The sequence below is a fragment of the Brachionichthys hirsutus genome, chromosome 3, assembly GCF_040956055.1.
Source record: "Brachionichthys hirsutus isolate HB-005 chromosome 3, CSIRO-AGI_Bhir_v1, whole genome shotgun sequence".
NCBI lineage: Eukaryota > Metazoa > Chordata > Actinopteri > Lophiiformes > Brachionichthyidae > Brachionichthys > Brachionichthys hirsutus.
The window spans coordinates 5,102,463-5,127,949 of record NC_090899.1 but is presented as its reverse complement, the minus strand read 5'-3'; the positions used below and the strand labels follow the sequence as shown (position 1 = coordinate 5,127,949).

Here is a 25,487-nt window from a genome sequence, read left to right as displayed (position 1 = left end):
CACCCATATGCTTTTGTCTCCGTCTTCTATTTACTCTCTCCCTTCCCCTCTCTCTTCCCAACGCTACTTTAATTTTTCCCTGTGTCCTCCCTTCTCGGCCTGCAGCCTGAATCACACCCATTTTATCTTCTCTGTCCTGCATTCTTCTCCTTCCCCTCATTGTTGTTCCCGATGCATTCCTTACTCCTCGTCCAGCATTTTCTCCAGCCTAAGCTAACTTTTATTACCCCGTAATGGTATTCAGAATTCATTTTTCTGCCTTGCCCGTGTGCAATCTCTGATCGCTTTCTATTCCCTCTTGCCTTCTCCTTCAGCACCTCCTCCTTCTGTTTTCCTACTGTTTTTTATTGTCCTTTATTTGCAATTTGACTTTATTCTAATATCTTGTTTTTAACAGTTTCTTACGCTCTGATAATTCTTTTAATGCTCTTAATGTCTTTAACTCATTTTCTGCCATTCATTCCTTGCGTGTGAATGGTGTTATATAAACACACTTGCCCCGCCCTTTCTCTCTTGATTTAATGTCCTCTGTCTTGGACATCTCTGGAAAAACAAACCAGGTGAGTCTAACTTCTTTCTTTCTTCTTCTACTCTTTGCTGCCTCTGTTTTTCAGGCACCCTCTCTTAGTGGGACATATATCTGCCTCCCCCCTCGGCAGGTTGCCATGGTCGCCATACCTACTCTCTCTCTCCTATTGGTCCTGGCAGAGTGGGCAGGTCTGGTGGACGCCTCCCCCCACCTCCTGCTCCGGCCCAGCCCGCGGGAGCGTGATGCAGGGGCTCCGATGAACTTCAACATCGCCGTGATCCATGCCGGTGCATTGCAGGCGGAGGGGGCGATGGCGGGGTCTGGGGGAAAGGTGCTGTACCCTGGCTTCGGCCGGGTATATGGCTCCCTGGGGGAGAGCGTGATCACCCAGTGGGGCTCTGCTAACGTCATCTGGCTACAGGTTGGGCACTGTCTCCTCTCCCTAATGTTCATTCAGCCTCACTTGAAGGGAGGAAATAACAATGACCATCCATTATTCATCATACCCGCTCTCATTATTTGAGCTGAATGGGCAGAACACTGCTGCAGTTGTGCTCACCCTGCTAAACGAACGGGAGACTGGCTCTGACTTTTAAATTCTTATTGAGACAGGTCACACATATGCCGGCACTTTCCTTATGAATAACCCAAAATAAAGACAAACAATCCTCCGCCGTCATCCCCCTCTTTGACCCTTATTTATCTCCCCTCCCCCCCCCAGGTGAATGACAGTAGTCCTAAAACAGTGCTGTCCCAGCTGTGTGAGCTGCTGGCGGCGCGACCACTGCAGGGTCTGGTTTATGAAGAGGAGAGGCCGCCTCGCACAGCCTGGGGTCCTTTGGCCCCCATGCTTGAGTTTGTCTCTGCACAAACAGGACTGCCCATAGTGGCTGTAGGAGGGGGAGCGGGGCTGGGGAGGATGCCACAGGTATGCAGAGGGAGCATGGGTTTGAGGTGGCATGTGTGTGCGTGTGTTTTGTGCATATATTTGTGTGTGCGAGACGGGGAGAGGCGATGAGAGGAACACACCGAAGCTAATGCCCCAGACGTGTGATTGTGTGTCGCTTCAAATGTGAGGATGAGTAGAATGATGTTAATGAGAAAGCATATACTAAAGCAGCGTGGAGCACTGTGAATGAAGTATTAAAGGAGACGCTTCTATCGCCATAACAACGCACAATATCTCTATGCCGTGCATCATCTCTGGAGGAAAAGGTTTTGGGACGTGCTGATGGGATGGGGAGAGGATGTTGAAGGTCACCGTTGCTGATATGCTAAAATTCTGCAGTGTTTGATCTGTAAATGGCACCAACTAGAGCTGTCGCTCCGCCTCTGATGTTCCGGGGGGGGGGGGGGGGGGGGGGGGCAAATGAGCAGTCATGGGTGTGTGCATGATTGAGAGGATGACAGAAAATCTGTGCGTTGGTATGCAGGCAACGGAGAAACTAGCACAAGGTTTCCTCCACCAAATTGGGGATGAAAAGAAACAAAATGTGCTGCATTTGTGCTTACAAATAACTGTTTTAACCATTTACTCTTGAGGAATTAAACTGTAGGCCTTTAATGAACTGCCTTTGAAGATGTACCCTCACCGAGTCCTCACCCCCTCCCATCTCTCAACACACTTTTTAGAAACACTCCCTTCTGGACATCATAGGAGACTTCGTGCAACAATCCTTGCTGTTTTAGCCCTACGGCTGCGTTAGCGCTGCGGCGCCATAAATACTTCAAGCCCCGCGATGCCTCGATGTTCTGCATAAAGATGGCGTAGTCCTCGGGGTTGTTGTTGCTTCAGTGAAAGTGATGTCTCACTGAACTGTGGCTTCAGTTTAGACGAACTATAACTACAAAGCGTTGCTACAATGACATTTGAAACCAGACCTGTTGCTCTTTTCCCCATATCAGGAATCAGGTTCCATCTTTCTCCAGTTCAGCTCCTCTACCTCCCTCCAACTGGAGGTCATCTTTGAGGTGCTGGAGGAGTATGACTGGACGTCCTTTTCCGTGGTGTCCACGCGTCACCATGGCTACCAGGATTTCCTGTCTGTGGTGGAGGGCCTGACCGATGGCTCGTTTATTGGCTGGGAGAAGAAGAGTGTGGTGATCCTGAACGTGACCGACGACCCCGGGGGAGCACGCACTCGCAGGCTGCTAAAGGAGAATGAGGCGCAGGTGAGACAGGGGGGAGAGAGTGGGGAGAGAGGGGAGGAAAGGGGAGGAAGCACCCTGAGTATCATTGGGAGCCCCCGTTTCTGGCAGGTGGCTTCCCAGTTTTTTTCCTTCCTTCTTCATCTTTCCCTCTGTCCCTCCACACCTCCATCTCTCTCCCCTCCCTTGCCTATCCCTCTGTTCTTCTCTTACAATCCCATCTGCCGAAACACAGAGTTCCACAAACAACAACAACAACAAACACACGGGGCAACCTGATTCACTATCTGGTTGTCGTGCGAGACTGTATAGAGAGTTTTTGTTGAAGGTGCTAAAGAGGTTCAGTCCGTATCGGTTTTCCCGCTGAGGTCGTGAAAGTCTTCTTTTTCCACCTCGGCTGGCTGCTGCTGTTCACTGAAGATGCCGTAAATGCTTTCCCTGAGAAACCATTAGCACCGTTGCCTCACAGCAAGAAGGTTGCACGTTCAAATCCGACTTGCGGGGCCTCTCGGGTGAGGAGTTTGCATGTTCTCCGTGTGTCGGCGTGGGTTCTCTCCGGGTTCTCCGGCTTCCTCCCACCTCCAAAAACATGCAGGTCGATATTGAAAAAAACTAACTTACCTGCTTAAATAACATTTACCGATAATTCAAGCAAAGTTGTCTATCTTTGGAAACCACGCCCACTCAAAACAAAGGGAAAGGATTTAATGATGTTAAGATGCACAATCTGAGTACATAATGAAATATCTGATTCCCAATCAATTCTGATTCCCTTTGCATCCAGACACTCCTGATTTTCTTCACTGTGTATTCATGTATCTTTAATTTTTATCCTCTATATGCTGTGTCTTAATATGGTTGTTGATGTCGTCTTTTGTTTCTTCATTGTTTTGATGGTGCAACAAAGACTCCCTCTATTTCTCTCTTTCTCAGATCTAAATTGAGTACACTGCGAAACAGGAGAAGCAAATAAGGACTAATGCTTGTGAAATGTTCTGTCTATGCTGCACAATCATTTTGCAAGCCAAGAAATCTTAAAATGAGCTCCAGTCTAAGTAGATGAGATTAAAAACAACAACAACAACTAATAAATGGCTTTAAAAACAAAATGAATGTCATGTTTCCAGATCAAAGATTTTCAATCTCAGCAAGTACAATTTTCAGTGTATTTAAATGAGCAGAAGGACTTTTAATTTCAGTCTGTCCTCCTCCATGCTGCTCCTACTCCCACCACACTGAATCGCTCTCCCTACGTAATTCAAACTTCCATCTTCACTTCACTGCTCCTCCGAACTTGTTTTTTCTCATCTCTGCTTTCTTTCTCATTTTTCTTTAACCTTTAAACATATTTCTCATCTCTGTTTCCTTCCGCTTACTCCCCTCCCTCCTCCCCCCTCTGCCTCCCCTTCTATGTTTTTTTTTGCCTAGAGACAAGCTCACTCTCCTCTGCTGTGCTCCTGCTCACCTCCATCTCTGTATGGCTATCTTTCCTTCCTCTCGTCTGTCGGTCCGTCCCTGTATGCATGTCTTTCCGGCTGCAGACTCTGCTCTCCGCTGGTTTAGTTTTGTCTGTGTCTCAATGTCATGGCTAACGTCCCAGCGTGGTCACTGCAGCTCAGTGTGTGTGTGTGCGTGCGTGCGCTGGATTCATTAGACTCCAGTCTGCTAGTGTCATTGTTGATATAGCATGCCGCCTGCAGCTCGGTGTCTACACGCAGTGCTTGCTTTTTAACCCTCTTGCTTTTCACAACAAGCCCTATCTTCACTGCAAGGCTTATGCATGCTTTTGATTACTTAGTGCTGTGTGTGTTTGAATTACTCCTTCTCTTCTCTCCGCCACATATGTGTTCGCGGTCTTCTACGCTGCGGATGGCCTGATGAAGGTTTCCGGGTCGATTCCTATCCGAATCTCTCTATCGTCTCTCTCTCTCTCTCTCTGTCCTCAGATTTAGTGTGCTTCTGTTTAGAACTCTGATTCCTCCTAAAGTCTTCCTCTCTGTCTGCCGTCCTCTTTCTCTCTCCTCCTCTCCTTCCTCCTCCCCTTCTGTCACTCACATTATCTGTCTAATCCACTGGAGGGTTATTGGTATACAGGCAGGATTGTTTTGCTGAGCCATTACAGTTCAGAATTCACTATCAGTACAATTCTCAAAATGCGATTTCAGGCTGTTTTCCTGGACCAGCCCCCCCCTTCCGTGAAAGTGATGTCTTTGTCTTTTTTTGTCCTTTGATTCCCCTTTGTCTTTTTTTCTTCCCTCCGTCATTCTTCATGCATGTCTTTAAGTTTAAATGCTCTCGCTCTTCTTTCTTTCTACACATTTGCCAGCACTTAAGCCCACCTCCCCATCTCAGCACCTCCTGCTCGGCTCTTTCTGTCTTCCTCTTGTCAATCATCTCTCCATTTCTCCTCTAGCCCCTTTGATCAATTTTACCCCACACCCACCTTACAGCAGCACATAGGGCAAATACTTCCACTGCTCTGTTTTCCAATGTTTTAAATGTTTTCATCTTTCCCCAGTCCCACTCCATCACCCCATCCCTTCTTTTGCAAATATCGTTCATCTCTTCAGGCTCTGATTTCACCAGAATGTGTCATCCTTTGCTTTTCCTCCTTTCCGTTCTCAGAGAAATGACTTCTCTGTTTTCCCACCCCATTTGTTTCCCGTTGTCCCCAGGTCTTTTCTCCGCCCCTCTTTTAATAGCATATGTCAGAGTTTAACCTCTTCCCCTTGTTTTCTCTCGGGTGTGTTTGGTCTTTTACTGCACTCCCCATCCTCTGCTTCCCAATCAAGCCCCTCCATTTATCCGCTCCAACACTCTTTCTTCTTTCATTTTCCTTCTTGTATGACTCCTGTTTTCATAATTCAGAACTCTCACTAGTTGCATCAGGCTCAAGCTCATTATCCACCGACCCCAACTGCCTTGTGAGCCCCTTGATTAGCGCTCATCATATTCCTTCATGCAGAGTTCCCTCTCTGGTTTGTCTGCTTCTCCCTCTGCTCATATGCCCAACTCCCATGGGCTTCAACGCATCAGCTTGCATATTTCTCTCCTCTTACCTCCCCCCCAGCATCTTTATATTTTTACATTTCTCTTGATATGACGTTTTCAATCCAGCCTCATGCCTTCCTGTGCAGGTGCACCTCTTCTGCAGTTCTATCTTTCTCCCCTTATGCTTCTCCTACCCCCTGTCTCTCTCCACGTCTCTCCCCTGTCCCCTCCTTATCTCACTAGCTTGTATGTGTGTCTCCCCTCGTCCCTTTTCCCTCCCTGCCTTTCTGATTTCCTGCAGGTGCGTTTGCTGTACTGCTCACAGGAAGAGACAGAGCTGGTCTTCAGAGCCGCCTGGGCCGCCGGTCAGGCCGGAGCGTCGCACATGTGGTTTGCCGTGGGGCCCGCTCTCTCAGGTTTGGGCATGGAGAGCCTGCCTCGGGCTCTGTTTGCTGTACGGCCCCAAGGCTGGAGGGACGAACCTCGTCGAAGGATTGCTCGGGGAGTATCTGTGCTGACTCACGGGGCAGTGGCAACACGCAAGGATTATGGGACTACTGGTGGGCCGAACTTTGTCACCAACTGCATGACAGATGCCAATCAGACCCAGAGATTGCGGGGCAGGATGAGGTAAGAGTAAGATAAGAGGAAGGATGTAAGGAGGAAAGAAGGAGAAAATGTCAGGGAAGGGCGTGCCAGTTGATGAGCTCCAATTAAATATGTGAAAATGAAAACAAATAGACATGATAGGGTCTGTCTTATGAAAGGGGTTGGTCCTGTTCCAGAGTGAGCTGGGAAGGTAAATGGATAGAGTTTAGCGGATTTGTTGTTAGAGATCAGGCCCAGAGGGGATATCAGTTTTGAAGCTGGTCATCAATCATGCAAAATAGCTGTTGTTGGTGAATGTATTTGTGAGTTAGCACAAAATTAGCCCAGCATCTGCAGCAAACGGACCATGTCTCATGTATATTAATGAGTCGGCCTTAATGTATTCCTCTTAGACAGTGTGAACAGGCGGCGTCCTCCAACAGGTAGCCCAAGTGGTGCAGGTTGTCTCCCCGGTTCAGTTTTACCGCCACTCATTCTTGATCCACATGCATACTACACATAATATCAGAAGACTTTTTTAAGGTTGTTCAGTGTGAAATTCAGCAAAAGCATGTAATTGAGTCATTTATTTGCAGTGATTTTCACCAATGGAGCACAACACAATGCTGCACTTAAAGGACAAATGATTCATGGATTCTTTGTGAACCGTGTCTGGGGGGGCATTTTCATTTTTTCTGTAGTGCTACCTGCTGTTTTTGTCTGTAACTACAAGCTGCTACCCCGAATGAAGCTCTCAGTCATGTAAAACGATAAATAAATAAAAAACCTTTGAGGTTTTGTGATTTGAAGCCAGCACGATGACATGAGGAGACAATTAGCGCTTTGTGTCCTTTGTGATTATCAGAGGAACTATAGCGCTCACAGTCACCGCAGAGCGAGGCAGCTTCAAAGGTCTCGACAGTTCTGTGCATCTGATCATTTGTATCGTCTGTATATTTGATTAACAGACAAGCCCTCGCTGTTACCATGGAGGCTCGCATGGGATGAGGATGCAGCAGGGTTACTATCGTTTACATCCTTTTGATTTCTCTGCAGAAAACAGTTAAACTGAACATTTTTTGTGTGATTTCTGCTTTTTCTCGTCCTCCTTCTGATGATATCCTTCATCGTGCAGGTATTTCAGCAACATCACGCTTGGGGGTCGAGACTACTCCTTCAACGGTGATGGTTATCTGGCCAACCCCTTCCTGGATGTCATTTCCTGGACACCTGGACGTGGATGGGAAGATGTAAGTTCTTCCTCTCTAATCCTGTGATATTAGTGTCACTGAAAATAGAATGGATCCTTCTCAACCGTTTTGATGCCAATGATTTCACATAATTTGTTGTCTCTAAGTCTGAGTGTATGTTGAGATTCTAGAGAAATTGCAATTTTGTCTTCTCTGAATAACTGCATGCAAAAAAGGGGACGTTTTGTGCTGATCTGCGCAACTTTTATGACTCTTCATGGCTCCATGTGAGCTAGAGGCAAGCATGTGTGCCGAATTGGCATCTGAAATAGTAACACACGGCTCAGAGCAAGGATAGTTGGGTCATTGGGTCACATGGCTCATTTTCACGTAAAGTTCACTATGTCTCACAATCAGTGCCTGAGGCAGAGGCGAGGAGCTGGCTGCTGACCATTTGACCGAGCTTCGTGTGCTGCTGCTGTTCATTTTCTGTTTCTATTAACACACACACACACACACTTCTATTGCTTAAATTGCTCGATGTGATCCAAATGTAATCGGCACCATTTTGATTGCTGAATCATAGAATGTTCATGAAGTTCCTTCATTCAGCTTCTAAGATTTTCCTTTTTTGTCCATTTTTTGATTTTTGAACTTTCTATACCTCTTTTCTTTTTAATAAATTGCAAACCGAAAATATATCATACAAATATTTATTGCTGCAAAACGACTACATATATTGTAAAACTATATAAGGAATCCTGAACAAATGAAGGTGCAGTCACACACAATCACATAAATTACAGCCCCTGATTAAATTGGCTTGTAAAAAGCACTGACACCATTAGATAAATGTAAGTGCCAGAACATTTTTCCAATTCATAAGAACTGCAGCCCAAGCCACTGTGTGGTCCAATTAGTGGTAAGTGTACAAAGACTATCTCCACACGTGCAAACCATCGTCCACACCTGCAGTTCTCTGCCATGGCATAAATGCTGAATGCAAAAGTCACTGGAACAGCACGACCAATTGAGCGGCTTGTTCTAAATGACAACATGATTTTATTTCCAGTTTATGGAGCAAAAAGATTTGTAACCATTAATATCCATGAATGCATTAACATATTTGTCCACACATATTTCTGTTTCAAGTAAAAAAAAATAAAAAATATCTCAGAGCACTTCCAGATTTCCACATTAATTTGGATGCAGAGATTTTTTTTGGAACATTTATAAATCGTATTACACACACACAGATTCTAAAAACACATTTGCTAATTCCTTTACACATTCACAAATCTCAGCACACATTTAGAGATTATTTTTGCACATTCTCAAAGCTGATTGCAAGCACCCAGACTTAGAGACGGTTTCACGACTCTCCACACATATCGGCTAATCATTTTTACCACAATAATAGCCTCGCAGATTTAAACAGTGTTAAAGATTTCTATGTGCCATTACTGTCACACTCGTCATTGTTTTGTGTGATCGAGTGTCACATTTGCACTAATGCATGCACGTGTAGCAACCACCAGACGCCTGCTGCTTGCAGGTCATGCATATTCCATAAGGCCATGGTTTGTTCAGAAATCCTTAATACGAAGCCTTGTTACCTGGAAAAGATGTTTTCCTTTAGATGCGCTGTGACTTTATCCATGTCAGTGTCAGAAGACAGAGGACTGCTCATTTTCTCGACCACACACCATCACCACACTGTACACACACAAAGTCACACAACACGCTCAGAATCTACACTCTGCAACCGAACATAGTCACAGACACCGTGCATGCAAATTCAAATACAGATCTCTCTCTCTCACACACACACACACACACTGATGGTTCTCAGCCTCCTGCTGGTTTTAACAGCCCACCAGAGTCCAGCCGCAGCGTGTCGTAACATGCTGACTCCCGCCATATCCCTCAAATCCCTTTCAATTAGAAGATGCTGCACTGATACTTCGACACTGTGCAAACCCTGGATATGAAACCCACTCACCCGCCCACACACACACATTTTCACAATAAGGATAAGACCCCTACATCTGCCTATTATGCACATGTACACTGTTGGCGCCAACTGAATATTTAATGTTCTCTTTACAAAGACTGCACCATTACCTAGAGCCCTGGAGCATCCAGCTTAGCTTACTGAAACACTGCAGCCTAGTAGAGAAGGTTGTCAAGCATTAGCACGCCTTGTTTCAGCAACATATTCAGCACACGGAGCTCCATGTTCCAGGATATGAACAAATTAACAAACATCTATTAACAACGCTCACAGCTGTTAAAGGGGGAAGTTTTAGTGTAAAGTAGTCCTCAAACTTGAACTCAAAACTAGAATCATAATATTTCCAGCAAGTTCCAAAGCCTGGAGTGGTATTTTATTTCCCCCCAAAGGCTTGTGTGTGGTATTTCTGGAGAGTAGCGTGTCCTAGTGTACGCTGTATCTGGTCCCTGTCTGTGTTTTGATTGACCGTCTGTTGTGGAGCTGCAGTCGAAGTGCGGTTGATATTTTGTCATTACTGCCACCTCCGCCTCTTTTTTTGTATCAGCACTTGCATTGCACAGACAGGCAGGCTGCACAGTGCAGCGAAACTTTACTCCACTGATCTGCCTTGTCATTCCTATTCTTATGTGTATCTTTTTATATACCCCTATGTGCCTATAGATACAACGCAAGCAATCACACTGGTGGGAGAATCCCACAAAGGGAAGAAGTCAAAGTCTGAAAAGAGAGAGGAGGGATGAGTGCCAAAATAAAAGAGGAAGTTGTCGTAGACACACTAAACATAATCTAGCACGATTTCCTGGACATGACATGTTTGTTGAATTACTGTGCTGCTTTTCTTTTCTTATAGCCTCTGGATGACAATGTAAATGTTTAAGGATTGTTATTGTCATCAGTCAATTTATTTTTTCAATTTTCTCTTCATTCTAAATCGAATTTTCTGTGTCTCCCTACCAGCAAAGCACTGATGATAATGCTGATGCTTTAATGCATATTATGCATCCTTCAAAAGCATGTTGTGCAAAGTGTTTGAACAATTAGATATTTAAGTGCTCGAAGGCGATGCTATAATCTAATCCACACCAACTGCATCTGTGTCATATGAACACATATTTTCTTTTAAGGACATCCCACGTTGCCTTGGAGCTCACAGTGCTGCTGGTGATTCATTTTGGTTCTCCGGTACAAGTAATAGTTGCTTAATCTTTTTAACCAGACACTCAAGTACTTAATTAAGTAAAGTTAAATCAGCTCAGCTTTGCAAAAAAAAAAAGGCTCCAAAATGTTTATAGACGGATCCTCTGCAGCAAGCTTTCCACAGTCCCAGAAGTATTGTTCATTAGAAAGCTCAAGTTATCGTGCGTCTTTCCATATTTACCTCCCTCTTTAGAGATATTTTCTATATGTTATGCTTCATCATCATCATCTGTTTCCACCCTGCCTCTTTCGTCTGCTGTGTTTGCTTGCTGAAACGGAGGCTATTAGTGAGGCATTTAATTGGTTAGTATTAGCTGCAGATTTGCTGCACAGGCGGCAGCAGGTGTCGCAGGTGCAGCCTGGGAACATCTATTGGTTTGCTTCCTTTCAGCGTCATCATTAAGGACACATCTGTCAGATTCCAAAAATGCATTTAGACCCGTATCCTGTCGCTGAAAAACAGGTCGTGTCTTGGAGTTCCTTTCTGACTTTTTCCGTCAAACTTCCACAGGGAAAACTAAGTGACTATTATTGCTACGGCTCTGTAGCCGCTGTCCTGTACGCATCACTGTGTGCTTTGTGATCTGGTTTCCTAGCCTTTATCTGGTTCCGCGCTGTTCTGTAAAGTCATATTGACCATATTAATCCCATCTGTGTAACAAACAAACAAACTGATGTGTGAAGTTTCACTCCACGAGGTTGCTGCACCACCAGGTATCCAGGATCTTCTCAGAACTTTGTCATATTTTGGTTCCTTGATCACTGAATATGTTTCAGAACCCTTTTCATCTAAATGACTTTACCTGATTTGGGGAATTCAAAGCTTTTTTAAAGTGCCATTCCTGAGCTAGATTTGTCTATTTTATTTGTAATTATTATTATTATTATTTTTCCTCATTAAAGACTAATTAATAAAAAGAAAACCCCAGTGATTGGTGGGACCGACTCCACCTCTTTCTAACGGTTTTGTTGTCTGTTTCCTCAGGTAGGCTGGTGGGAGAACGGCGTGCTGAGGCTCCGTTACCCAGCCTGGTCCCGCTATGGGCCGTTCCTTAAACCACCTGATGATGCCCAGCACTTGCGTGTTGTCACTCTGGAGGAAAGGCCATTTGTCATCGTGGAGCTGGCAGATCCTTCATCCGGGACCTGCATCCGGGACTCGGTGCCCTGCAGAAGACCCCTTAATGCCAGGTGTGAATCCTTTCTCTTGAAGACAACCGCCCCACAACAATATTTTGTGTTTTCCATTAATAATCTTTTGTGGGGTTTAATGTCATTGGTTAATATGACTATGTTTCTCCCGGATTTTCTAAGTGGTAATGTAAGGATTCTAAAATGAATTGATCAAAACAAACCATAGAAGGCGTTCCTAAGCTCTTATGATGCCATCAATTTAGGACATCAATCACCCATCAAAGCTGTGGTCTCTTCACTCCTTGACCATAATCAATAACAACCTGCTCTCTGGAGGGATCAATGGAATGGCTCAAATGTCTGGAATCAGATTTGGCCACAGTCGAGTTTTATAGTTCATCAGCTTTCCTAAGAGCTGAGGGCACCTACGCTGGTCGATCACCTGTCGCCTTCACTCGGCAACAATCTATTCTATTTTCTGACCACTTTTCCTTTCCTTTCCTTTCCTGTGATTCTCACAGCGCCATCCACGAGGGAATGGCTCCCATGAAGCAGTGCTGCAAGGGCTTCTGCATTGATATCCTCAAGAGATTGGCCAACATTGTTGGCTTCACCTACGACCTTTACTTAGTGACCAACGGGAAACACGGGAAGAAAATTGATGGCGTTTGGAATGGCCTGATCGGAGAGGCAAGTCTCACTTTGTGTTTGTGCATTGGTGCCGAAAGCTTCTGCCTGCCTGTCCTTTTGTGAACAACATGTTTTACAGTGTCGATGCCAAGTCGCACTGAATGTGTGATTGTGTGAATGTGAGTTTATATTTCCGCCTCTGTGGACTGCGTGTCAACCTACACCATAGTAGCGTCGTCCTGTGTTCATGTGTCCTAGGCGACCAGTTAAATGCTACGTGCCACATCAATCGCTTTGAGAATAATCGCCACTTAGCCACTGCCAATAAGCTGACAGCTGTCATTAGACATACATGGCTATACACATTGCACGCACACACACACACACACACACACACACACACAAACACGCACATACATATGCAGAGAAATATATTGTAATGGAGGAGAAAAAAGAACATAGAATGCAAATTCTATATACAACAGTGGTGGCTAACACACGCGATGATGAGTCAGTGAAGCGCAAACACACACATTGACAGACACCCTGTAGCTGGTTGCGTCCTTGATGTTTTCTTGGCGATACTCACTGATATTCGTGATCCCCCATTAAGAGAGGCAAGATATTCTAAACACACACACACATCGAGGCACTTTCACATGCTCACACCCAAGCTGAGATTGATGTGGAGGCTGCTGTTTTGCTGAAGCGCCCCGCTGTTTCTATCCTTGTCCCAGAGGGAACTTGCCAAACGCCACTCGTCTCAGGTTCTAAAACGGTTCCACTGCGCTGTCCTGCTCTGTCGTTTATAACTTGAGTCCGGGCCATGGCTGTCTGTCGGCTCTATTTTCACATCCAAAGGCCAAGTAGATTTTGTTTACTAAAACTAACGTCTGCCTTTTGATCAAATGTTCCAAAGCATGCCATTCTTTTGATCAGGTAATCCAGAGACGTGGCAGAGGCAAGGCGAGGCGAGGGGAGGGGAGGTGACTTGCTTTCGCTTCGCTTCATTTTTCTGCTGATTTGCTCTGAGGAAGTGCCATGTCTAATGTAGATTAACATTTCACTTGTACAATCGGCAGACACAGCGGTTTTCAGGCGGCGGCAGGGAGGAGACGGTCCTTAGCTGATTTTGTATGCTAACGAGATGCATAGAAGACATGTGTTCAATATTTGTACCAGATGCAGCCACATTAAGAGAGTGCAAGGAAAGGTCGGTGTCACACCTGAAAACAGACCTTTTAAGTATCTCTTCCGTCTTAAAGCAGCTGCTGCAGGAATTCTGAATGACTTTCGTCTCTTAGCACCGATTCATATCCCCTTTAGGTGGTGTACAAGCGAGCCGACATGGCCATCGGCTCACTGACTATAAATGAGGAGAGGTCAGAGGTCGTGGATTTCTCCGTCCCTTTCGTGGAGACGGGGATCAGCGTAATGGTCTCCCGTAGCAACGGAACCGTGTCTCCATCCGCTTTCTTAGGTAAGAGGTTGTGTTTATTTGAGGCAGTTAGCTGATATACAGACTGTAATCTAATCGTGAAGTGTTGAGTTGGCATTAAAAGCCTCCGTCTTTGGCTGCTTGTCCTTACATCTTGATTAGCCATTACTTTTCCTGAGATGCTCGTGCCTTCCCAATTCATAGTTTTACTCTGTCAGCAGACTCAACACTCCAGCGGGAGAACAGGCTCATTGGTCTATAGAAGCGCTGAGATGATTGTAAAAAAAAAAAATAGAGAGAGATGGCTTTTATGAACTTCTGGAGAATATGCTCTGATAGTTTCTGTTTTCCTGCATATGAGGCGCATCTCTGTGTATATATATATATATATATATATAGTACATGCTGTTCCACTTTCTTAGCCTCTTTGCCCTTTACTTTATTATAATAATTATACCACCAGGAATAATGATTTAATGATGCCGTGTGAAACTGTTTAAGAAGCCTCTTTGTTATCAGTTTATTGAAACCATCTTCTGTTGCCCCTCCTAGAGCCCTACAGTCCGGCTGTGTGGGTGATGATGTTCGTCATGTGCCTGACCGTGGTGGCTGTGACCGTCTTCATTTTTGAGTTCTTCAGCCCTGTGGGCTACAACCGTAGTCTCCAGACGGGCAAGAGTGAGTTATGGGTCTGAGTTATGAGTCTTTTCCAGTCTGACAGATGGATCAGGCCATCGCTGTTGCCGTGACGATCAAATGGGCCAACACCGAACACAGTCCTGGAATGTGGTTAGAAAAATCAAAGTCAAACATTTTTCTACAATACATTTTTGTTTCTATTTTTTATCTATGGCCTTGAATAAGTTACCTCCAGTATTTTGAACTGCATCCAAGCATCCTTGATACTGAAGCAGCCATTTATAATTAAACACAATAGTTCTGATAATCTATGTCTAGGTCCAATACTGACTGGCCTCTCTGTGTATGATTACTGTGCCCTGCATAATTTGACTTCTGTCATCCTCCCATTAGTCCCATATATCCCTTTCATCCACTTTGATATTTCTCCCACCTTTCTCCTTTACTTCTGTCACACTCAGGCAGGAGTATTTGAGCCCTTTGAACTATTTGGAAAATCACATAGCAGCTGATTTGATAGCTGCCATCCTCAAAACATACAGTCGCCGCATTACGCGCTTCAATGTCAAAACGGCTGCTCGGTATTTTATATACAGTAAACCCGTTTCTCCCTTCATTCAGGGACCTTTACTTTGAATAGGCTGCTTCTTGTGCATTCAGGAGCTGCTGAATACACTATTGATGTCTACAAGAATGCTTAATATTGCAGCCACTCATTACTTTAAGAAATATTTGTCTCCGTCTCTCTCTCTCTCTCTCCCTCTCTCGCTCTCTCTTGCTCGCTCTCTTTTCTGCCAGAAGCTGGAGGGTCTACATTCACCATAGGGAAATCTGTATGGCTTTTGTGGGCCATTGTCTTCAACAACTCTGTGCCAGTGGAGAACCCGAGGGGAACCACCAGCAAGATCATGGTGCTGATCTGGGCCTTCTTTGCCGTCATCTTTCTGGCGTCCTACACCGCTAACCTGGCTGCCTTTATGATCCAGGAAGAGTACATTGACACGGTGTCAGGCCTCTCGGACAAGAAGGTAGCTCATTGCTTGAATTCCGATTAAGCAGGGCAGGCAGAAGAGGAATTAAAATCTTAGAGTGAGCCAAATCCCATGCATTTGTATGGTATATTGATTAAAGCGCAGGAATTTAGACATGAATTAAACCTCACTTAGCATGACTTACATACCAAAGTTGAACACTGAAAAGATAGTTGCTCTATTTTTAATTGTATTTTGAGCCCACAAGTTCTTCTTTTCTAAGATTTCTGTGTGCGCAGATTGTTAATTGGAAAGTGGACAGAAATAGGTCAGACGGATTGGTGAGCAGCCTGATGTGTCTCATGTCCTTGCTGTCCCCGTCCCCGCGCTCTGATAGTTCCAGCATCCCGAGGAGCAGTACCCGCCTCTGAAGTTTGGAACAGTGCCCAATGGGAGCACAGAAAAAAACATCCGCTCCAACTACCCAGACATGCACCAGTACATGGGGACGTACAACCAGCGGGGAGTCGAGGAAGCCATTGTGAACCTCAAGACCGGGTTTGTCTGCTGCAAAATCTACTGGCTGTATTTCCAATAATCCATGTACCGTAACTTAATTTAACATTAATCATTTAATATTTAACTCTTACATTGCTGTGTTCTTTGTGGCAAGAAGTCGTGCTTCTTGCCTCGCACTCATGCACAAGCAGTTCATCCTCCATGGTGACGTTGTTTTAAACTCCATCTTTTGACACAACGTCCTGCTTCTCTCGCTCTCTCTTTCTCTCCACCTTCGACACACACACACACACACACACACACACACACACACACACACACTGTGTAAGAAGAATTTCCCTCTTCACTCTGTGGTATAATCTCCATCACCTGTCATGTGTTGGATAATCCCAGTTAACTATACTAAGCCTCTGTCATCGTTTCTCCTTTCCCATTCCTTTGACACCACAGATGCAACTATATGTTAAAATTCACAACTCTTGCCCCCCCCCCCCCCCCCTCCCCACATTGGTGCTTATCTTTCCCTTCTGGTCGCTCCTCATCTGCTCTCCTATCTTAGCATTTCTCATTTTGCCACTCTTCCCAGGCCATTCTATCCACCTTCCCAATGTACTTTCTCAATGTGTCTGTATTTAAACTTTATAATCCTCGTCACTCTCCAGCTCTATCCATGTCTTTTCCCCTGAAGTGTGTAAATCTGCCCCCCCCCCCTCCCCGCATTTCTGTCTCTCCCTGTCACTGTGTTCCTTGCTCCATATAAATCCTCTTCCTCCTCCCCTCCGCCTCCTCCGCCACCTTCCTGCTCCCTCTTACTCACACATCTTTCCCTGATCTCAGTCTCATTTTATTCTCCTTGTGTTTTCACTCATTCTGCCAAGCCTGCTTTACTATTCAGCCGGCCTCCCCCTCCCTTGTTATGATTTCACTTTTCATGCCCTTGCTATCATTTTTTTGTGCCTGTCTGCCTCTTCCTGGGCACATTACAAAGATCCACCTTTATACTTCCTTCTTTCTCCTGCCTCAGCCAGTCCCTCCATCCCTACACGCCTTCTCGCCATGATGAATGAATTCTCCCTTGATCCGTTTACAGGAAACTGGATGCTTTTATTTATGATGCTGCCGTATTGAACTATATGGCAAGGAAGGACGAAGGTTGTAAGGTGAGGATCAAAACACAGGAACTTGTACGACACACTTGTTTGCCTTTCAGTCTGTTTTTTTTTTTATGTCTGCATATTGTCCTTTTTTCAAGGTGATGACCATAGGCTCGGGGAAGGTTTTTGCCACCACAGGCTACGGTATTGCCCTGCACAAAAACTCACGCTGGAAACGTCCTCTTGACCTGGCCCTGCTGCAGTTGGTGGGAGATGGTAAGCGCTGTGAGGAGGGGTGGGGTGAGATGAAGGTAATTACGATAATGGAGGGGCAAAGGGAAGGTTAAGAGACAGAGAAGCAAACAGAAGAGTGGGGGGGGGGGGGTGTATGGAGGCATGAAGGCATTCTGATTGTGACAAGGTGGATATTGGTGTCTTGGAGAGGTATAAGCGATGGCAGAGAGGTCTGTGAGTCTTTCCGAGAGGAAGGGAATGGAGTGTGTCGGGAGCCAGAGGAGTGTCATTTGTTTGTTTTGAAAATGAGAGAAATGTCTCAATTATTTTGCTGAAACTGCACACGCACCTCATCTCAATCAATTTAAACTTCACCCCTTCCCTTCCCACTGCCTCCTACCTGGTGGGTAAAGAAAAAAGGATTTACTTGTGTGAGTCATAGTTGCCAAAAAAAAAAGATTAATGAAACTCGTGACATCTTTACACTCAGTCCTGATTAGCTGAGACTGAATCAGAGTTGGAAAAGTAAGAAAAGAAAACCCAAAGAAGAACACCTGAAAATAGCCCGAATGCAAGATGTGGAACAGCCCAGAGGCCCACAAGGATGTAGAGAAAATATAAGTTAATAGAATAATGAATCAATATTGGCACATTATTAGTATGCTGTCTGCTGCACACAGTTGTGTCTGGGATTAATACATGAGACTATGCTGCCTTGCTTAAGCGAGATAATTCATTTCTTTGATTATTTATCTCAGTCTTTCCCAGTGTCATTTTATAAAGTCCACCACATGCATTTATTGTCTCAGCCAGATGCCGCTTGTTGAGCTTCTCCTCATTTTACTAATGGTTTGCTGGAAAAAGACCTTCATCTGTTTCAAACACGCAGTTTAGCCACTTGCGGGCTGATAATGCCAATTTGGTCTGAAGAACTATTAAGTCAGACCAGTGTCTGGAGCTGGGAAAGGTTGTCCTTATTAAAACACAAATAAAAAAGCCGGCAGCTTGGACATGCTGTGCTTGTTGTATTTAGTTTTTTACTCAAGGCGCTTCTGTCTTTGTAGCAAAAAGCCGATAACATCAGGCCTGGATGCTGGATGGATGTAGTTAAAGGGTGGTAAATGCTGAGCGCATGGCAGGAATTATTCGAGTTGGGTTACAGAGGAAGAGGATGAGTTTGTTTGGGTGTTGCGGAAGACGGCGTTGGGGTGGTACGTCTCGAGAATCACCGTCCGTCTTAGGTGCCGTTGCCGTCTTTGGTGATTCATGCCACAGAAGATGCTCCATTGCTCTCACTCTGCAACCTGCTTCGAGATAAAGGCACAACTGCTGAGTAGCAGGATTTCATTTTTCATACTGATCGGATCCACTGCTCTTTTTCCCCCATAGTATCGGGATTTTGATTCCAAGAATGCATTATTCAGTGAGTACCGGTAGATGTAAAAAAAAAAAAAAAAAAAAATGGAGAGTTTGCTGCTCTTGGCTCACAGGGACATTTTTTCCACTAATCTAACTATCAGTGCTGAGAGGTTTGTCATGTGGTGATAAAAGCACAGGCCCCGGTTTACAACGCAACCACTGTGGTACTCGGCATCCCCGGGCACGTCTGGCCTCATGCCACATCTGGCACACTGTATAGTGTATAGTCCAAACCACACAGCAGCACACAGACATATACAAATACAGTCATTTCATTAAATCTTTGTCTTTGCGGTGCATGCCAGCTCGGTGTTTGCAGTCTGCCAGCTCTACCTGACCTGGCAGGAAGCAACAGACGTAGACTGCGGGTTTTACACACCTGTCAGATTTGGCAAGCCTGAGCTGGCTGCGACTCAGAGGTAGAGACAACTGCCATCACAAAAGTCTGAGGGAGGGAAGTAAGCGGGGAGCTGTGAGAAAGAGTAGGATTGTGGAAAGAGAGAGACAAATAAACCCGTGATGAAGTCAAATGGTAGGAAAGGCAGGAGCTTGAGGCTTAAAAAAAGATCTGAAGGGCGCTTGTGAAGTGGAATAAAGACATTAGATGAGGTGCTTATCTGGCTATTCACTAACACACCTGCTAATTTTGCATCAGGCACCTGTTTGGACACTCCAGCTGCCTCTGAAGGTCAATGACACTGATAAATTATTTTAAAAACGGAGTGAAATTGAGATGGGGAGACCGATCCTGCCAGTGAGCAGCAAGTAGCAGTGCGTCCATCTATTGCTGTAGCTGGAGGCCACGGCTGATTGGCTAAAAATGTTCTACAAGAGACATGTTAACCAGACCGTGGCTGAGTCTGCGTCATTTAAGCTGTGCAAGCACGGCTAATGATTTCACATGTGAAAATATTCAGCTGGAGTCTTTAAAGACGAAAGTGCATGCATGCGTTGCAGCCTTTAAACTCTGTTTTCACCTTTTGACCCTGAAAGAGCTCCTCGGCTGTGATGTCTCCTCTAACAGCCTTCAGGCCTGATGCTGCAGCGCCGTCTGCCCTGCCTTTGCTATTAGTGTAACAAAACGCTCTCATTCTGAGTTATACAGTACTGGAGAATGCGCCTCTTTCATTCCATTGTGAGTCATAAGCTGTATCGTCTGGCCGACCATCACTATGGTTACCCCAGCAAACCCTACAGCCAATCGCAGATTTAACCGGGCAGCCTGCATTCATTAGGCCAATGAGATCACAAATTCAAAGGCAGGCTGGTGAGTGAAGTGGTTTGCCTGATTCCTGCTAGGCTATCGGATTGGAATCTTGAATCCGCCAAAGTTTTCCACCTTGATAGGGATTCGGACCATCCCTCCAGCACAATTAAATGATTATGATCTTTTCCTTCTGTCTCTGTCTCTGTCCCTTCCGATCGGTTCCCTCTCCCGTCACATTTTCCCCTCTTCTCTCCCCTCATCCCCTTCGAGCTGAGGAGCGATACTGCTGTTTGTCATAATGACACAATTTCAGCTTCTTGTCCTCCATCCCTGCTTCTCTTTTTCCAGCTTCCTCTAACTCCCTTTGTCTATCTGTCTGTCTCATTCCCACTCACACCTTTGTGGCTAGAGAATGGATGCTGTTCCCATCCTCGTTTCTGTAAAATATTCTTCCCAACTTGCTCATTACCTTTCGACTTCTCTCCTACGCGTGTTTGACCTATACAACCATCTCGCTGTGACTCCTGGTCTCCCTTTCTCCACCTCTCCTCATTTATACTGGGCCAGACTGTTAGATTAGGTTGTCACTGCTATTTTACTTCTCATGGCCGCTTCATTGTTTTGGAATCGCTCTGTCTCCATCTCTCTTCTTGGTTGCTTTTAACACAGGAATGTTTTTTTTTTTAAATACTGACCTTCGACCTTGACCAAGTCTCCTTGGATAATGGGCAAACAGCTAGCACTACGGTAGACTTGTATTTTAGTATTTATAATTGGCCTTTCTTTCTCTCTGTGTGTCCCTCGACACCATCTATTGTCCTTCGTAGCTGCCAGCCAGTCAGACATTTATCCCAGTGTATCCTTCAAATAAAACCGAGCCCTCAAACATGAATCCCTCTCTTTTGCCACATTTTTCCTTCTCTCATTGCTTAACCTCTTTATGTCTTCTATTATCCTGTTTAGATTTTAGTCATGTGCAATTCAGCCTTCCTCTCCCTCTATCTCCTCTCTTTTCTTATTTTTTTTCTCCTTTCTATATAAACCTTTCTACTTTTTTTTTTCCAGATGAGATTGAGATGCTAGAGCGCCTCTGGCTGTCTGGTATTTGCCATAATGACAAAATTGAGGTAATGAGCAGCAAGCTGGATATTGACAACATGGCCGGGGTCTTCTACATGCTACTGGTAGCAATGGGTCTCAGCTTGTTGGTGTTTGCCTGGGAACACTTGGTCTACTGGAAGCTGCGCCACTGCATGACTACTAGTTCTGGCAGATTGGATTTTCTCCTGGCAATCAGCAGAGTAAGTGCTTTTGTCTCTGTGTGTGGTACTTCTCCATATTAGCACTTTATATGTTCTACATCTTGGTATCTTTTGTTTTTTCCACTATACTGAGTGCATGGAAACTATAACTGTGTCTGAGAAATTATTGCATAATCCTAATCAAAATGCAGTGCATGTAACATTTATACACACATGTAAGCTTGTATGCTCCTGCCTGTCTGGCCTCATCTGTTGCCGAGTGTGAGCGTGAGGTCTCTAGTCACTTCAAATCTATTCAGTCGATTTAGGAGATGTAAATTCAATTCTGCTCACGCCTTGGATAGCCTGTTTCTTTGGCAGAGATCTTGCCAGAACCAGCCCAGACTGTATGGATACTTATTATTGTAGCGTCACTGATAATAATGCAAACTCTGTTTGACTGTGTGGGTATACTACCGGTATAACCATTTATTTATGTAATTTATAAATAAAATATTGTACAACTATACTGTGAATAGGAATGCATGTTTTAATTTGAAAAAGATGAATCTAAAACGTATAAAAACAGAAATAAAAATATTGTCCATGTATAGATTGGAAATTTAGGAAATCTGTACATCAATTTTAGACTATTTTGACCCAAAATGATTTTTTTTAAAATATATTTTAATTTGTTTTGTACACAAACCCTTCTTTGTTTCTGATTGTGTATTTTTTTTTCCACAGGGCATGTATAGCTGCTGCAGCTTTGAGGATGAAACAGCACCAGGTGGTGCTAAATCTTTGGCCACTCATCTCCACACTGCAATGGTGACGGTCCCATCCCAGCCGCATGTTGTTTCAGCGTCCATGGCCAACCCATCCATCGCCCTGGTGCAACAACAGCAACCCCCACAACCGCAGCAGCCGCAGCCCATTTACAAAACACCTCTACCAGGCACTCCTCCCACTGTGGTGCATTCTGGAACAGCACTGGGTCCCTCTAACACCCCTATGGCTGGTGCACCTCTCCCTTGCACCACCTTCCTGCCCCGACCAGACCGCAGACTGGCTGTAGTGGATCGCTGGAGGCTGCCCAAATCTGCTACAGCCACTAACCCACTGACTGTAAGAGGGGGCATCACTGACATGGGACCATTTTCTCAGAAGGTTCAGCCAAATTGGGTTTCAGCTGCTGGAGGGGGTGGGGGACTTGATGGTTACAAAAGATACTATGGCCCCATTGACCCTGAGGGACTGGGACCCTGCATGGAGCAGCAGGCAGGGACCCAGACCCCCAAGACTATCCCCAGGGGCCATCCCCAGCCCCCTCCAGCCAGTGTGGCCTTCTACTCAGAGAAGGCCATGGACCATGGGGTGGGGAAGAGGGCTGTAGGAGGTGGCAGCGGAGGTCAGGGGAAAGGTGGTATTAAATCTCTTGGCACTCCCAGGCTACCACCTAAGAGTCAAGCGCCTCTGCCTCCTACACCCCCGTTGCCACACCCTTCTCCCCCTCTCCCCTCATCCTTCTGGAGAAAGCGCAGGCCCAAGAAACCCAAAGAGCCCGGAGGGCCACTTTACGAGAACATTCTACCCCTGGGGCGGAGAGGTGGACCACGAGATGCTGTGAGGGAGGGAGGAGGAAGGAGGGCACGCCCTATCTCTCCTCCGCTCTCTCTTCCTGTGCCGGTGCCCCTCAGCCCCTCTTACACCCTTCCTTCACCCTCTGCGTCCTTGCACTATACATTCTCCTCGTCTTCGTCAACCACCTCAACTACGTCCACGTCCTCGTCTGCCTCCTCTTCTCGCTCCACCTCTCCTACCTACTCTTATAGCTCCTCTAGGAGCACACGGGATAGGACTGGGGGAATAGAAAGGGAGGATGACGATGATGATGAGGAGTTGACCGAGGAGTCAAGCCTCCTCCTTGGCAGAGGGAGGGAGAGGGAACGCTCAATCATTCGGCCTCGTTCCTTCAGCCATGGTCGTCTGCCACCACCCGTACCCCCAAGGAAACCACGCACACCTTGGGGTGACAGAGAGAGGGAGCGAGGGAGGGAGAGAGGTGGAAGCCAACTGTCCCAGCTCCAGGAATGGTGGGCAAGCTGGAGTGAAAGAGAGAGGAGTGGAGTCAGTGGAGATGCTGAAAGGCAAAAAAGAGAAAAGAAGAGGAGAAAAGATAAGGAAAAAGAGAAGAAGAAAAAGAAAAAGAGCAAAAAGAGGAAAAAGAGGGAAGAAAGGGAAAGAGAGAGAGAGAGAGAACGGAAGCGGCGAAAGGTGAAAAAGAAGAATAAGAAGTCACTTAAGACAAAGAAAATAAAGAAATCAATTGGAGGTCGACATTCTGAGCCAGAGGAGGGAGATGTAGAGCCGGAGAGGGAAGGAGAGGCAGAAGGAGAGAGGGAAGGAGGAATACAAGACTACTCGTCCTTTTCTGCACAGTATCGGAGCACATTCGGAGAGAAGGGCCGGGATTCATGGGAAGGAGAGCGGGAGAGAGGCAGGAGAGAAGGTGGAGATGATGGCAATGACAGGGAGCAGGAAGACTGTAGCAGAAGTAGAGAAAGACGTCCTAAATCATCACGGCCCCATTCCAGACATCACACACCCAGTAAGCGTTATCCTAACCTCAACAAACTCCCTGCATCAGTCAAATTTTGGGTGAATGGAAGAGGAGATGTCTCCAATACTCCTCCAACATCTCTGCATCCACTCCTCCCCTCCTCCAAGCGCAGACGAAGCGGCGGGATGGACAGAGAATCAAGTGGTAGACTCGGAGAGCGACGCCCTTTGCTAATGCACTATGAGAAAGACAAAGCACAGACAAGGGAAGGGCTGTCCTTCCACGAGTGGGACTCTGAGGACGATGAAGAGGATGAAGAGGATGATGAAGAGGAGGAGAGGGAAAGAATGCGAGAACGGGTGGAGGAGAGGGGACGGAGAACGGGTAGGGGGGCAGTGTCCGAGTCAGAGAGGGACAGGGCCAGGGCAGAGGACAGTTATTCAGATGAGGGCTCATCAGGGGAATTTGGCCGCTTTGAAAGATACTGGGAAGGAGGCGTGGGGGGAGGTGGCACTGGAATAGGGGGCATAGGTGGAGGAGGCTGGTTCTTTGGCACGTATCCCTCCAGAGAGAAAGGTGGCAGTATTAACAGTCGGGATGACTCCTTACTAGGAGCCAGAGCCGAGGGATGGACAGGTGCTGATTTTTGGGGCTCCGGGCCGGGATTAGGTTGGGGATCAGCGGGAGGAAGTGGAGGGCTTGGTGCACCATGGCCACCACCACCCGCAGCCTTCCCACCTCCTAGAAGATACTGGTCCATGGACAAGATCCCTGTGAAGGGAGAGAAAAAGTGGAAGAGTGGAGGCAGGAAGAGCAAGGGGCAAACTAGGGACAGAGGGGGAGACACAGGACGGACCACTTTGTGTTCCTGTAGCCTTTACCCCCAACCCCATCCATACCCACATCCCCACAACCGCTCACACACCTCCCGCTCCAAACGCGGTGCCATGGCCCTTTCCCATAGCCAGGAAGAACTTCTCCCCCACTGCCACAGCTTCAGCGGGGGCTCTCGTCCCAAACCTCTGCCCCCCAAGCCAGATTCCAGTCAGGCCAAATCAGGCAGTCAATCTAACCTCAGCCACAGCACACAGCCCACAGACCATCCTCCACAGCCTTCACCGTCCCCACCCCAGCAGCCGTCCATGTCTCCCACCTCCCTGCCAATGGCTATCCCGCCTCCGCCGTCGTCATCGTCTGTCTCACCACCAACAGGGGTAGGAATTGCTGGTCAGGGCCAGGCTCAGGCTTCAGCCAGCGCTAAACTTCAGTATCAGAGACTGCGCTCGGTGCCACAGCCACGGAGGTTCTACTCTCCCCACCTGCCACTCAAAGCCAAGAGCCTGTGCTCACGCCGAGGGTCAGCCCACTTCTCCAGTCTGGAGAGCGAGGTATGACAGGGGGAGAGGAGAGAGGGAGACGTGGGAGCGAGCAACACTGCTATTGAGAACTGTGGCGCCATGGCAGCCGGAGCCAGGCACGACACCAGAGGTATGTCTGCCTTGGTGACCATTGGTCATCAATCAGCCGTCACTGCAGAAACTGACGTGGACAGTCGTTCTACTGCCAGCACTTCTCCATGTGAGAGCAACGCGACCACCACCAGCTCCATCGTGCGTGTTCTGGTAAGGGCGACGGTGAGACACCACACCAGGGTGAGCTACATCCGTTTGAATGGTTCCCATGACAACGTGAGTGAAGGCGAGGCTGCATCAGTGGGGATTGCAGCTCCCGAACTTCTTCT

At 46.4% G+C, this 25,487-nt stretch overlaps 1 protein-coding gene across 1 annotated transcript; it reads left to right on the top strand.

The window, feature by feature from the left end:
- Nucleotides 1-665: 665 nt before the first annotated feature.
- On the top strand, nt 666-25,140 carry LOC137914364 (glutamate receptor ionotropic, NMDA 2D). Its single transcript, XM_068757968.1, has 16 exons — nt 666-950; nt 1,251-1,457; nt 2,435-2,701; nt 5,970-6,298; nt 7,392-7,506; nt 11,643-11,848; nt 12,313-12,481; nt 13,748-13,901; nt 14,412-14,537; nt 15,297-15,526; nt 15,867-16,027; nt 17,079-17,148; nt 17,241-17,358; nt 21,008-21,243; nt 21,931-22,498; nt 22,607-25,140. Exons 1-16 carry the CDS (start codon nt 666-668, stop codon nt 25,138-25,140), a joined length of 5,775 nt encoding a protein of 1,924 aa, XP_068614069.1.
- Nucleotides 25,141-25,487: the final 347 nt, after the last annotated feature.